At 42.5% G+C, this 12,308-nt stretch overlaps 1 protein-coding gene across 5 annotated transcripts in view; it reads left to right on the top strand.

The window, feature by feature from the left end:
- The window catches only part of LOC148642030 (polyhomeotic-like protein 2), a 90,509-nt gene that overhangs the window by 65,618 nt on the left and 12,583 nt on the right, over positions 1–12,308 (top strand). For all 5 annotated transcript variants that reach the window (XM_088617507.1, XM_088617503.1, XM_088617504.1 and 2 more), the window contains 2 exons: positions 8,141–8,544; positions 9,528–9,693. In XM_088617507.1, coding sequence (XP_088473633.1) covers positions 8,141–8,544; positions 9,528–9,693 — 570 coding nt within the window. The remainder of the gene's footprint in view (positions 1–8,140; positions 8,545–9,527; positions 9,694–12,308) is intronic.

Here is a 12,308-nt window from a genome sequence, read left to right as displayed (position 1 = left end):
TTGTTTCTGAAGGAATGCCAACCCATACATTACCAAGAATGAAAACAAGCCCCCCACCCCATACCATTTTTCTCATATATATTGTGTTAGCTTGAGTATCCGTATGTGTAACAACTCCGAAAACCCAGAATGGCTCATATTGTTTTAGAATTTTGTATTTTCTCACTCAAATGTTCAAGGATCTCCCACAAAACAAAAACGTACTGGGATCTAGTGAGTTGCAAGAACAGCTTGAACAAGACATAGCTTGTATTCAACAGGGACTTAAAATATCTGCTCCTCATTCATGTAGAAGAATCACCTTCAGCTGCAGTTTGTAATGATTTAATGGGGTGTGAAAATGATGTGCTGGTCTCGCCAGGTTTTTTATTTGAAGGATTGAGATCTTGGGTTTGATCTGGAAAGGGAAAGTCATGGAAGTCTGGAAGTACTGCTCCTCAAGTTTCCCTTTCAAATGCCTGCAGATTCTTAATATTTTGGCTAGTGAATGTGTCTCCTTCAGAGTGTTAGCATGTTAATGCTAGTCAAATGATCCAACCAGGAGGAATGAACCACTAATGTGTAGGTTAAATTAAAATTGATTTCTAGATGTGACCAGGATTCCACAAACAGCTGTGCACAACCAACGGAGCGCCACCAGGGTGGGCAGATTTAGTTGGGCTGGGATCTCTTGACCTTCCAGGAAAAAAAAACACCTCCTGCATCTTGCCAGATTCCTGCAGGCTTCCAGTGGCACTGAGAGATGAGCCATTACTACCTCTTCCATCAGGCTTGAAATGTGTCGGTTAACAAATAGCTCTGCAGGTGTCAGACGAGCGCGAGGTGATGCCAAGATAGCCATTGAGTGAATTGTGGCCACAGCACTATCTTCTCATGGCTACTGCCATTGTAAAAAGCGGACCTTAATGAAGGACAAAGAGGTGGTATGCTGTATGTGGCCTCTCAGGTGGCAAGCTGGTAAAGACGCATGCCTGAGCTCATGGGTTCAAAACAGTCATTGGTTTGAGGGGAGGGTACAGGGCTCTCCCTGGTCTCAGGAGCACAGTGAGCTCTAAGGTTTCCTAAAGATTTGTAGTGCTGTCGATAAGAGCCGGAACTCTATGCAACTGGTGCTTAACCTTCGGTATGGGGCTGGACTGCCTGTGATTTGATAGAGGGGAAGTGACTCAAAGGTGTGTAGGTCAGAGGAGTCTGCATTTCTAGATTTCTTCTGCTTCTGTTACGAGATTAACTCTCTGTCACCATTAAACTATGCAAATTGTATTTAAATACATGCAAATTAAGCAAGGAAGGTGAAAATGAGATAAGAGGGTTTTGCTTTTTGGCAGGTGCAGACCCTCCAAACAAATTAGAAATTCTTATTTAAGTCCTGACTAAGCCCTTGCAAGAGATGGCAGTTTCAATGTCCAGACCACTTGGCAGACGCCCCAGCTGCTGTGCATGGATTGTGATCTGCACTTGCTTCTCCAGCAGCACTAGTTGTGAAGTCAGTGACGTCCCCCCTCCTCTTCCTGATGCAGGCCTGGGCTGTGCTGCCAGTTTCACTTTCATTCCTCACCTAAATAGGTCCTGCCACCTTTTCATGCCCTGTGCCACAGTTCTCTTGGTACAGTAACACCCACAGCATTGACCTTCTCTACAATAAAGAACCATATGGCTTCCTTGGTAACCAAACTTACAATGGCAAAGGCAACTGCACAGGGCTTTAATTCATGCTGAGTTACATCTGTCCTAACAACTCTGCAATCAAGATTTGCATTTTGACCAGGGTTTTGTTGACCATCCTCTATTTGTTTTCATGTTCGTTTATTTTAAACTTCACAGTGTTCTACAGGCATGCTCACATTATTACTGGGCTATAAAACGATCTGCCAAATAGCATGATGCTCATAAGGATCCTTATTATCACATTTGAGGCAAGACAATTGCCGTGCTGCAAGATTTTGCGGCCACTTATGTCCACTGCTCTCATTCTGGCATTGCCCCTTACTCTCAACATCAAAATAACCGCACGTAGAACAAAATCAACTCTTATTCAAAACGGAGGGGTCTCAGTATGTATAGGTAAGAGCTACTAGTGAAAATTAATTGCTGGGCTTCAATATCACCTATTAAAAAATGATGGCCCAGCCCCTGTGGGCCCTTCCTCATAAATCCCAGTTTACAGGCTGACAAATTTCATCCAGTGGTAGCTGGGAGAGAAGCATTCACCTTCTCTATTCACCTAATGCAGACTTGATTTGATTCGGCTATGGGCTTGTTTGAAACTTCAGCCTGGGATGTTGCACTCTGAGAACTCCTGGTCCAACAGCAAACAATGCCATGATTTATGGAGAGAAACTGCTTTCCCATAGAAGAGTTTTCTACTCATGAGGATCCAATTAGACTTAAAAGCACCTAACTAGGAGTAATGGGTCTGAAACTAAAACAAAACACTTTACCCACCTCTTATTAGGAGTTTATTTGTTTAAATTGCCTTAAGCAAGAACAGACTTCCCAATAGATCAAGCATGAGGACCAGAGGATAGAGCTTTTAACAGTTAACCAAGTGACTTGCTGACACTAGGGCCTTTAATGAGCCAGTTAAGGAACAGAAGTTGCAGACAGGTCAGGGAAGAAAGAAGGATCAAGTATTTTTCCAGCTGATTTTATTGTCAGTGTCCAAAATCACTAGTTTTGGTATCAGCCTTTGAACTTAAAACCACAAATTAATTTGTGTGAAACATGGACCTTAATTGCCCAGTGTTATGAATGTTTCCGATTTAACCTATCTTCCTAACTACAGATGCCAGTTTTATAAACTTTTCTTATTACATGCGATACTAAAACATTTGCAAAATCTATAATACTATGAAGCACAATTTCTTCCATATTACAGGTAACAGCTGCCAGAGCTACACTATATAAAATACAGATCTGTGTGTGTTGAAGGACATGAAAGATGTTATATTATTTTACAATATTATTTAAAGTAGCACTTAATTATTTATACAGTAATGGGCTTTACTGGTATAAGAAATCAATATCAAGCTTACATTGCAAGTTTGCAGCGGGTGTTCATCCAGTTCATTTTGCAGTTACATTTACTATTTTCTGTTGCTTGTTATTTAATGAGCATGTTTCATTATAAATCCAGAAGAAGAATCGCAGAAGTTGATACAATCATTATCATTTTTTGTTGGCTGTGTACAGATTAAACTAGTAAGCAATCCAATCCAATTTTAGTTCCCATGTGGCATCATCTCATATCCACACACGTCATCTCAGGGCATGGTCTAGCCCCCAGCTGACCGGAAGAGGGAATAACCTCACAAACCTTTAGTTTTCTGAAGGGTAAGGTAGCATGGAAAGGAGCTCAGTCACAGTGAATTATCACAAAAAGCTAAAGCATTTATGCTCTGAATGTGACTGTTTTTCTTCTGTGTGCAGTGTGCCATAGATTCATTGCGAGTATTGTGTGTGCATTCAGACCCCACACTTTCGTCTGTATATTAAGGAATTCATCATCATTAGAAATAATTTCAAGGGGGCAAAGAATAAATCTTTAGACTGGTATGGCCCTACATGCAGGTTGAAAATATGTTTATTTGGTTACATCTTTTTCAGGTGTATTTTTTTTCCTACCGCCCTCCAAATTATTGTTGGCAAACCTTTTTTTTTTCAATTTCTATCTAAACAAGAAATTGGAAGTACATTAATTTAAACAATTTAGAAAGATTTTTTTTTTTAAATCTACGCAAAATAAGGATAATGAGAAGCTTGTTCTTAATATTGATATCACGAACCTTACCATTACAGTACTAATTGGGGGAATCAGTTAGCCATCACTGTTACAATTTTTCTATCATTATTTCACAAGAATCTTGACAGGTCCTGTACAGCTGTCCGGCAGCTCTCCTCCTCGGTGTACTCCAACTCTTTGTCACCTCCTTTGGCACAGCCTCTCAGGAAAAAATTGACACAAGTTATCTAAACCTTGAAAAGGCTGCCTCACAGATTTATTCCCTGAATGCTTGTCATTGTGAAAATAAGGTGTGTTTCGTTTTTCAAAGCTGGTTTCCTGTATCCTTAACTTCTGGTATTTTAGATTCTGGCTCTGTACTCACAGAGTGCTGGTGTTGTCTTTCTGTGTTAAATCAGGCAGTTGTTTTAGGAAGACACGTTTTGGTGTTATTTCCATTACAAAGCTAAACCTTTTATGTATCTCAGATGCCGGGCTTTACAGGGCTTGGGCAGCAATATAAACTGTAGCTGTCCTCATCTCCAGTCCTCCTCTGTGGCACATCCGGTTAACGAGGAGTTAACTAACACTATTCACATGCGCAGGAGAAAAACCACTGAAGTCTCAAAGGGCAGGAGTTCCAAGCCCCTAGCCTAACTGGCTGTGCAAAGCCTGAAGTTCAGCCATCTGGTTGGCGTCTTCCTCTTCGGCTGCTCGAGGCTGTCACAAGATTCCGGCTCCTGGGAAGTCTGGGGCTTTCCAGCTCGTGCTGTGTGTGGATCATGGCAGGGCTGCACACTGACTCAACTCCAGTGGACAAGAGGAAACAGTACATATAAGGGAAGTCTGAGTCATCAAACTTTGCACTTACCCAACCACCACCCCCGGCTGGGAAAAATCCCTTTTTTTCCCCACCATCTCTGAGATCTTTGCCGTTTCTTCTTTAGTGCTTACAAAAGGCAGGGGTATCACTTGCGACCAAAGTTGCGTGTAATATTCAAAGCACAAGGATTCGGGATCTGCATCAATTGCAAAGCCCACTCCAACACGCACATTCCTCTAAGGAAGGCCACCCACTCTGGGCTGAGACTGTGACTCAGCTTCAACACATAGGCTTCCGATCTTTTAACCCTTGGTCTTAAGAAAAACGTGTTAGGATTTACTTTGGCATATTATGTATTTGATGCTTTTATCTATTTGTGTCCCAATAACTCGACGCATTTAAAGGGTGAAGGGTGATAAAAGAGATGGTTTATGATGTCCATTTTCACAAAAAGTTCTTAATTTATGCCCTCTTAACAGAAAATATTGCTGTGTCTAAAGACATTGGCAAACAGAACACATCCCCCCTTCCCCTCCCACCATTCTGATGAACGTTTGCCAGGGACATTCTGTGATGATAGATTCTAGAAACCATGACTCTTCTGTTCTCTGGTAAGCAGTATGGTATCGATGAGAAATTACTTCAACTCACACTCCCTCGGAACCCCACTGCATGAGCGCAGATCTGTAACTGGGAGTGTGGTGACTGAAGCCTAACTGGAACATCATGGTGTCAGTGTTGCACAATAAAGAAAAGCAGTTTATGGCTGGGAGAACTGATCTCGGTTTCTGTCCACGAAGCCGACGCTGTAAAGAAAAGGGAACAGCTGGCTGAATTCACTCACCCAGTTTAAGTACAGTTCTCTGTCTGAACAATAAAAACCCCAAGAGACCCCTATAATGTGGCCTCAACTGTGTCAGGCAGCCACCCCACAGAGTTATGCTTATTATTTATGAAGGGGGAACAAATTCTGTACTAAAACACAGCATTAAGCAAGCCTTCAGGGATCACATGAGTCACAACTGACAGCTATCAGCTGCTTTTCTGAAAAAGAAAATTAATTTCTCTTATTGTTGCCCATGCCAGCATTTACCAGCTTGGTTTAGAAACACTTGTCAGCATTAAACCACAGGCAACCATACAACTTCCAAGTTTATTTCTAGGACTTTTTCCAACAAAAGTGAAGGTCCAGCCATAAAACTTGGACTGATGTAATGATTATAAAGAGCAATTGTTTATAGAAATTAGTTCTGTATGGCCACATTTTGGTCTTAGTTTTAGTTAAACTTACCTTTTTACATTCAGTTAACTGGCCATTAACTCAAGTTAATGAGTAATCAGGCAGTTGACTAGTATGAAAATGCTAGTCAACTAAGAATGATCCAAGGATATCATTTCTTAGCAGCCAGCATATCAGTTTCAACAGCATGTAAATTATTACAAAGTTCCTTTGCAGTTATGTAGAAAAAGATGACCTACAGACATCAGGGCAGCGTGGTGGCACTGTGGCTAAGGATCTGTGCCTGTGGCCAGAAGGTTGCCGGTTCATATCCCGTGGCCAGCAGAGGAATCCTACTCCGTTGGGCCCCTGAGCAAGGCCCTTAACCCCAACTGCTCCAGGGGTGCTGTACAATGGCTGACCCTGTGCTCTGACTCCAAGCTTCTCTCCCTGTCTGTGTGTCTGTGTCTCATGGAGAGCAAGCTGGGGTAGGTGAAAAGACGAATTCCTAATGCAAGAAATTGTATGGCTAATAAAGTGATCTTATCTTATCACTATTAATCTTCCTTCATAAGACGAACATTGTATAGATCTCACCAGAACTTTCAAGCAGAAGCTTGAAGCAGAAGGCACCTGGAAACAAAAATTATTTTGCACCACACAATGCAGGTTAATTGTTCCTATCCGTCTGCTGACCTTGTTCCTTCCAAAGCAATCCTGACACTTTACCACATAGACAATGACTGCAGCCCTAGCTCCAGTGCAAGGACTGGATTTTTTGCTTTTTTTGTTTTACAGGGGGTTCCGTGTAACACTCCACTGAACAGTCAGAGAACATATTCCAGAAATATGCAGGAATTCCAATCTGAAAGGCAGATTCATCCTCAGTGAAGGGGACATTGTGGTCTGCTCTGGAATTATGTCAGGAATGTTTGGGAATAGGGGAACTGGGATGGGGGTTCATCAGCAAGGCAATAAGAGCAGCCCTTGGAACTTGGTGTTTATTTACATTATTCCACTTATCAGGCTTTATAGGTTTGGCCTCAGAGCAGCTCATTGTTTTTTCTACAAACACCTGACAGCAGCAGTCAGATCTTGACTGATGAGCTGTGGTGAAAAGTTGTCCCTTGGGCTGCTCAAATGTTTGAGCTCAGGTAACGGTGTCTTTCTCAGATGTGCCAGTGCTTACAAGAAGAGCCAAGCCACTTTGAAAAGTACTGTCAACGGCTGTTAAAAAAAACCCTCAAAGCAGTTTTGGGTGTAAAAGCCATTAATGAATGTTGTTGTCCCATGTCATTCAGAACTCAACAAATTCCTAGTTGTTGTCATCTTACTCTGACTCGTCTGTACATTTTAGTGTTTTCTTTCCTTTATATCAGTCAACACTGAAATTATGTGATCTCACATGGTGGTATCCAAAATGTTTTAACCTCCTATCAAGCAAAAAGTCAGACACCCTTGCTTAATCTTATGTGCTTATGGATACAGTTACATTAAATTGAGAGCTAGTCATTCTGAACATGTCAAGGACAATTTATCACATGAGTTGTTGTTACAAGGATGAACAGTACAATTGATAGAGCTTTTTCGGTCTTGGGGGAAATCTGTCCTCCACCTTTGTGAAAGTCAAAAATGGAAGTGCAATAATAAAGGAGACAGATGTAGCAAGGAAAATGTAGTTATGGAAAAGAGAATATAATATAATGTTGTAATTAATTGTATGATATAAGTTTATTATTGAATTACTTAATTATAATTTTAGAAACAAACCTGAAATTTTGAGACAGAAAACGTAGAGAATACCTCTAAAAGTTTTTCCTATGGTAAGACTCTTGTAAGATGATTTAAAGTTTGTAAAGCACAGTACAATTACGGTAAAGTACAAGTAATAGGAAAACATCCATCCATTTTCTGTATCTTCCAATACTTCCTGTTTCTGCCATAAGGAAGGGTAAACCCTGGACAAGATACTGGTCCATCAAAGGGCACACAGACACAGACACGCAGACTCGCACCAGGTTTTCACAGTTTTCCCAGAACACCTTTAACCTACCAGTATGTTTTTGGACTGTGGAAGGAAACCAGAGCACCTGCAGAAAGCCCATGTGAACGTGGGGAGAACTATATAATTTCAAAATTTCAAGAAATATCAACTCCACACAAACAGCAACCCAAGTCTGGAATCAAACTCAGGGCTCCAGCACTCCACTGCGTCACCATGCAGCCCTTATGGAAACATTAGAAATGAAAATTCATAGTATAAACATTTAAAACTCATGGGCAACTGAACAAAATGCAACGCACACAGAATAAAAACTTGTGAAAGTCACCCTTCAGTTGTTCTCATCAACAAATCCTGTCTGTGTGTTTGTTCCAGCCTACACCCAAATCCAGCCTCACCAGCTCATTCAGCACCAGCAGCACAAGCAGCACCAGTTTGTGATCCAGCAGCAATCCCAGCTCTCCCAGAGAAGCCAGGCCCAGCTCCTGCACACGGCTTCCATCCAGCCCCAGCTCCAGACGCAGGCTCAGCCAGTGCAGGCCCTCACCATCCAGTCAGCCCTGGCCACCCAGTCCCAGAGCCAGCAATGCTCCATCCCCGTCCTGCCCAAACCTCCTGCCCACCAGGCCCCTGCACCGAGCCAGCAGGCCACCATCTTCCACTCCACGGTGAGCCCCCAGAATGGACATCCCACAGCAATGAACCAGGCGGCCCATCCTAAACCCCAGCCTGTCCAGCTGGCTGCAGTCAACCTCCAGATCCAGCCAGCGCCCAACACGGTAAGAGTTACATTGCTGCGGTAAGCAATATCGAAAGGAATAACTGTCCCCTTCAATTCTCAACAACATTCTACATTGTTATTCAGTGCTATGTTGAATCGATGAAACAGTCAGGTATGGGACTTTAAAATGAAGTAACAGGCCTGTGTTCTCATGTGACGTAGGATTTGTCTTCTTACATGGTCTGCGGCAACACAAGTCTGGGATTGTTAAAAGGGATTACAGTGTAGATGATGAAAACGGGACCTTTTCTCAAAAGAATTTTAAAGACCCAACAACTCAAGTGATTGAAGTCAAGACTGGGTTAACCATAAGATCAAGACAGGCTTTAACAAAAGAAGCAACTGTAAGGGATAGGTCTATTCCATGCTGAAAAGAGAAGATGGGAAACACCACGTTTCGCCTGTGGAGCCTTCGTCGGGTGTAAGAAAGACAGGGCAGTCAGTGAAGATAAAATAGCATGGGAAAACAAAAGCCAGGAGAGAGGAAGAGGCGGGAGCAGGGGAGAGGCAGAGTGGCCAATCAATTTGTAGGTTTCATTTCACACCTCTCCTCACCTGTCTCGACCTCGCACCACTTGATTGGCCACTCTGCCTCTCCCCTGCTCCCGCCTCCTCTCTCCTGGCTTTTGTTTCCCCATACTACGTCACGGCCATGCTCCACGGCCAAAACGTTGTGTTTCCCCTCTTCTCTTTCCAGGGTGGAATAAACCTTTACTTGTTCCTTTGCAGCCTACACACGCTGATGCAGCTACCCACCTGAGCGACTGTAAGGGACGACAGGCATATTGTCTTTAAAGAACATACAGCTTATACACCTCCAGGAAAGAAGACATTAAATCATTAAAGACTTTTAAAAAAGCTGAACAAAACTTCTGTTGCCAGCAGGGAGCTATTCGTTACTCTCGCAGAGACGGCAGAACTTCTCAAAAGTGTACGCTGTCCCCATTCCTCGCCTCACTCCTTTCTCTCGTGTACTATTAGGCAACCCGGCCTGTCCAGGATAGTGCCACTAAAGACAAGGCAGCTCCAGCAGCAAGCAGGGAGACATCTCAGGCCACCATCCCCCAGCAACCAGCCCCCGCTGCAACCCTGACCATAGCCACCACCGAGCAGCGCAAGACCGACACCAACAAGCCCATGGCGCCAGGTACTGCTTTTGGTTCCCAAGAACGGCTACAGATTGCCCAGATGGGTAGAGAAAGGATCTGGAACACTACCGCACCCCTCCATATTATAATGAGCACTCATCAGTAACAGCTGACTGTGCCTGCAGTCTAAATATTAGCCTTCTGATAGATCTGATAGATATTGTCAGCAGCTATAAGAAAGTTTTTGCATGAGAAACTTTGCTGTGTGGCAAGGTGCAGTACATGCACAGACATTTTGAGTTTTACCCTTCTTCTCAGTGACACAACCCCCCCTTGACTTGTATGTATAATGCTCAGGGTTTTGTGTTAAAGACATTATGCATTTTTAAATTAGATTATGCATTTTTATACGTGTGAAGCTTTTTAAAATATTTAAGAGTGCTTAATATTATTTTTTCACAGGCATACATATTTAAGGTATAATGGGGACAATGTTTTATTACTGTACAAAGAGACGCCTTTCATGATTCATGGTTTGTACCACACTAAACAAAACTGACACCCGTTTTTATTCCACACAACCTGATTTTGTTCTGAAAGATGATGGGTAGATTCACTTTTCATTTTTTTTTTTAATATGAAAAATGTCTCACAAAGCCCCTTTCCAGATCAAATTGTTCTGCTTTGCTTGCTTTTCTACCATGATACTACATGTGCATAACTACATGCGAGTACTTTTCTCACATTAACGGTTGTAGCCCATGCATTTAAATATCTGTCCTCTTACTGTCACTTTGATTTTGGCGAGAAAACATGCATCCGAGTTAAGTAAATCACACGGCACAGTCAATCACTGTGACTCTACTGCATTATGTATGTTTCATGTGGGAAATATACCTTCTGAAACCATGGGGGAAGAGAACAGGAGAACAACAGATCTGTGTCAGCAGGCTTAGCAAGACCACATATATTTCCTCCTTTACAAAAAAAGAACCCACATTTTTTAAACTAATTTTTAGAACATTTGTTCCATATAAATCCATATATATCCCACATATCTGTACATATTCTATATCAATATAAATACTACACACATTATCTATTGTATTATAAATAAGCCATCATTCTTACATGTTCACTGAGAATGAAGTGCTAGATCGATATTCAAACTAATTATGCTCTGGAACTGGAGCATAAAAGCAATATAGCTGTGCTCTCCAAGAGGGGACAATATAATTGAACCTTCCTCTGAAAAGACCAGAATGTGTACTTGCAATGTCATTTCTCACACTTCCAGGTGCATCTTACTCGTTCCCTATAAATCAATGCATTTCAAAACAGTGGACAAATACAGATCAGAAGCTGATTCCTATCTTTGGGTTCACATAGAATAGTAACAATTTAAGCAAATACAGCAATGTGGACAGCGCAGACAGATGACAGGAAAGCACTGTCCAAGGCTGGGTTTTCAAGCTGGAGAGCTCCAGCCCTGTGCGTAGCCCTCAGACAGACCGCCTGAGCCAAGCCTGGCCTGATAAGCTGGGAGCACAGCGGCCATTACGTCACTGCCATCTGTATGGCCGCCAGCCGGCAGCCCCACAAAGGCTTCCCTTGCACCCCTCTCTCTCCCCTCAAGCGGAAGAGTGAATCCGTCACGCCCCAGTATCCATTGTCCGGCCCCAGCGACTGCGAGACAGCGACAGCAGTGGCTTTAATTAGGGGAAAGGGGGATTCTGCTTTGTTAGTCCCAGAAGGCAGAGGAATAAAGGTGGGCAAACTGGGCTTTTCCCTGGCAGGTGCATCTCGGAAGATCCGCAATAAAGAGACTGCCATTTTACAGACAGCACAGCTTAAAACATCACTACCATCACTCAGATGCATTGAGGCAGTGAAAAACAGACGTTTGACACCAACTCTATCTGATGTTCAGTACAGGATTCAAAAAGAGTGAATCCAGTCTTGAGTGCTAGCTAGTCTCCCTGCCTGCATGCATTTAATTGTTCTCATGCACATTGTGGAGTAAGATAGTCGGGGAGTTCAGTACTGCGTGTCAGCAGATTACTACTATGGGGGAAATAGGAAGAAAAACAATGAGTAGAATAAAGAGAACTTCATATCAGAATCAGGCACCCAACAAAGAAGTTAACACTTATAATAGAGCCACTTTCACACACACAGTAGATTAGCAAAGAACCACGTGTCCTTGTAAAGACACTCGCTGACTCACTTCAAGGAAAGTTAGCATGAAACAACGGGCAGTACCAAGGTCCGAGGCAGTCAGGAACTGCTCAGCGGATTCAACACCATATTACAGCATCAGCAAGAATGATTCCTTTCTGCATTCCTTTTTCTTTTCTGTTAGTACCAAGACCCTACAGCAGCAGATGCTGCTGACTAAAAGAGCAAACAGAAGACCTTAGTATTTGAATGCTGGAATATCCCGCTGATCCAAAAGGTTCTCTAATATGTGAGCAGTGTAAAAAAACAGTGGCAGATACATTTAGCTGTGCAACACACACCATGAAGCATTAATATTCTTTTTTCTATGTGGGAAGAAAATAAATGAAATATGTACATATCTAATCATTTGAACAGTGGCAGAATCTGAGGCCCTGATTTACCTAAAGTTTAAGTGTAAATATTTAATTACTGCTAAATCCATCCATCCATTTTC

This window comes from Lepisosteus platostomus, chromosome 23 (assembly GCF_059453375.1).
Source record: "Lepisosteus platostomus isolate fLepPlt1 chromosome 23, fLepPlt1.hap1, whole genome shotgun sequence".
Lineage (NCBI taxonomy): Eukaryota > Metazoa > Chordata > Actinopteri > Semionotiformes > Lepisosteidae > Lepisosteus > Lepisosteus platostomus.
The sequence above is the reverse complement of the archived record's forward strand: the minus strand, read 5'-3'. Positions and strand labels throughout refer to the sequence as shown.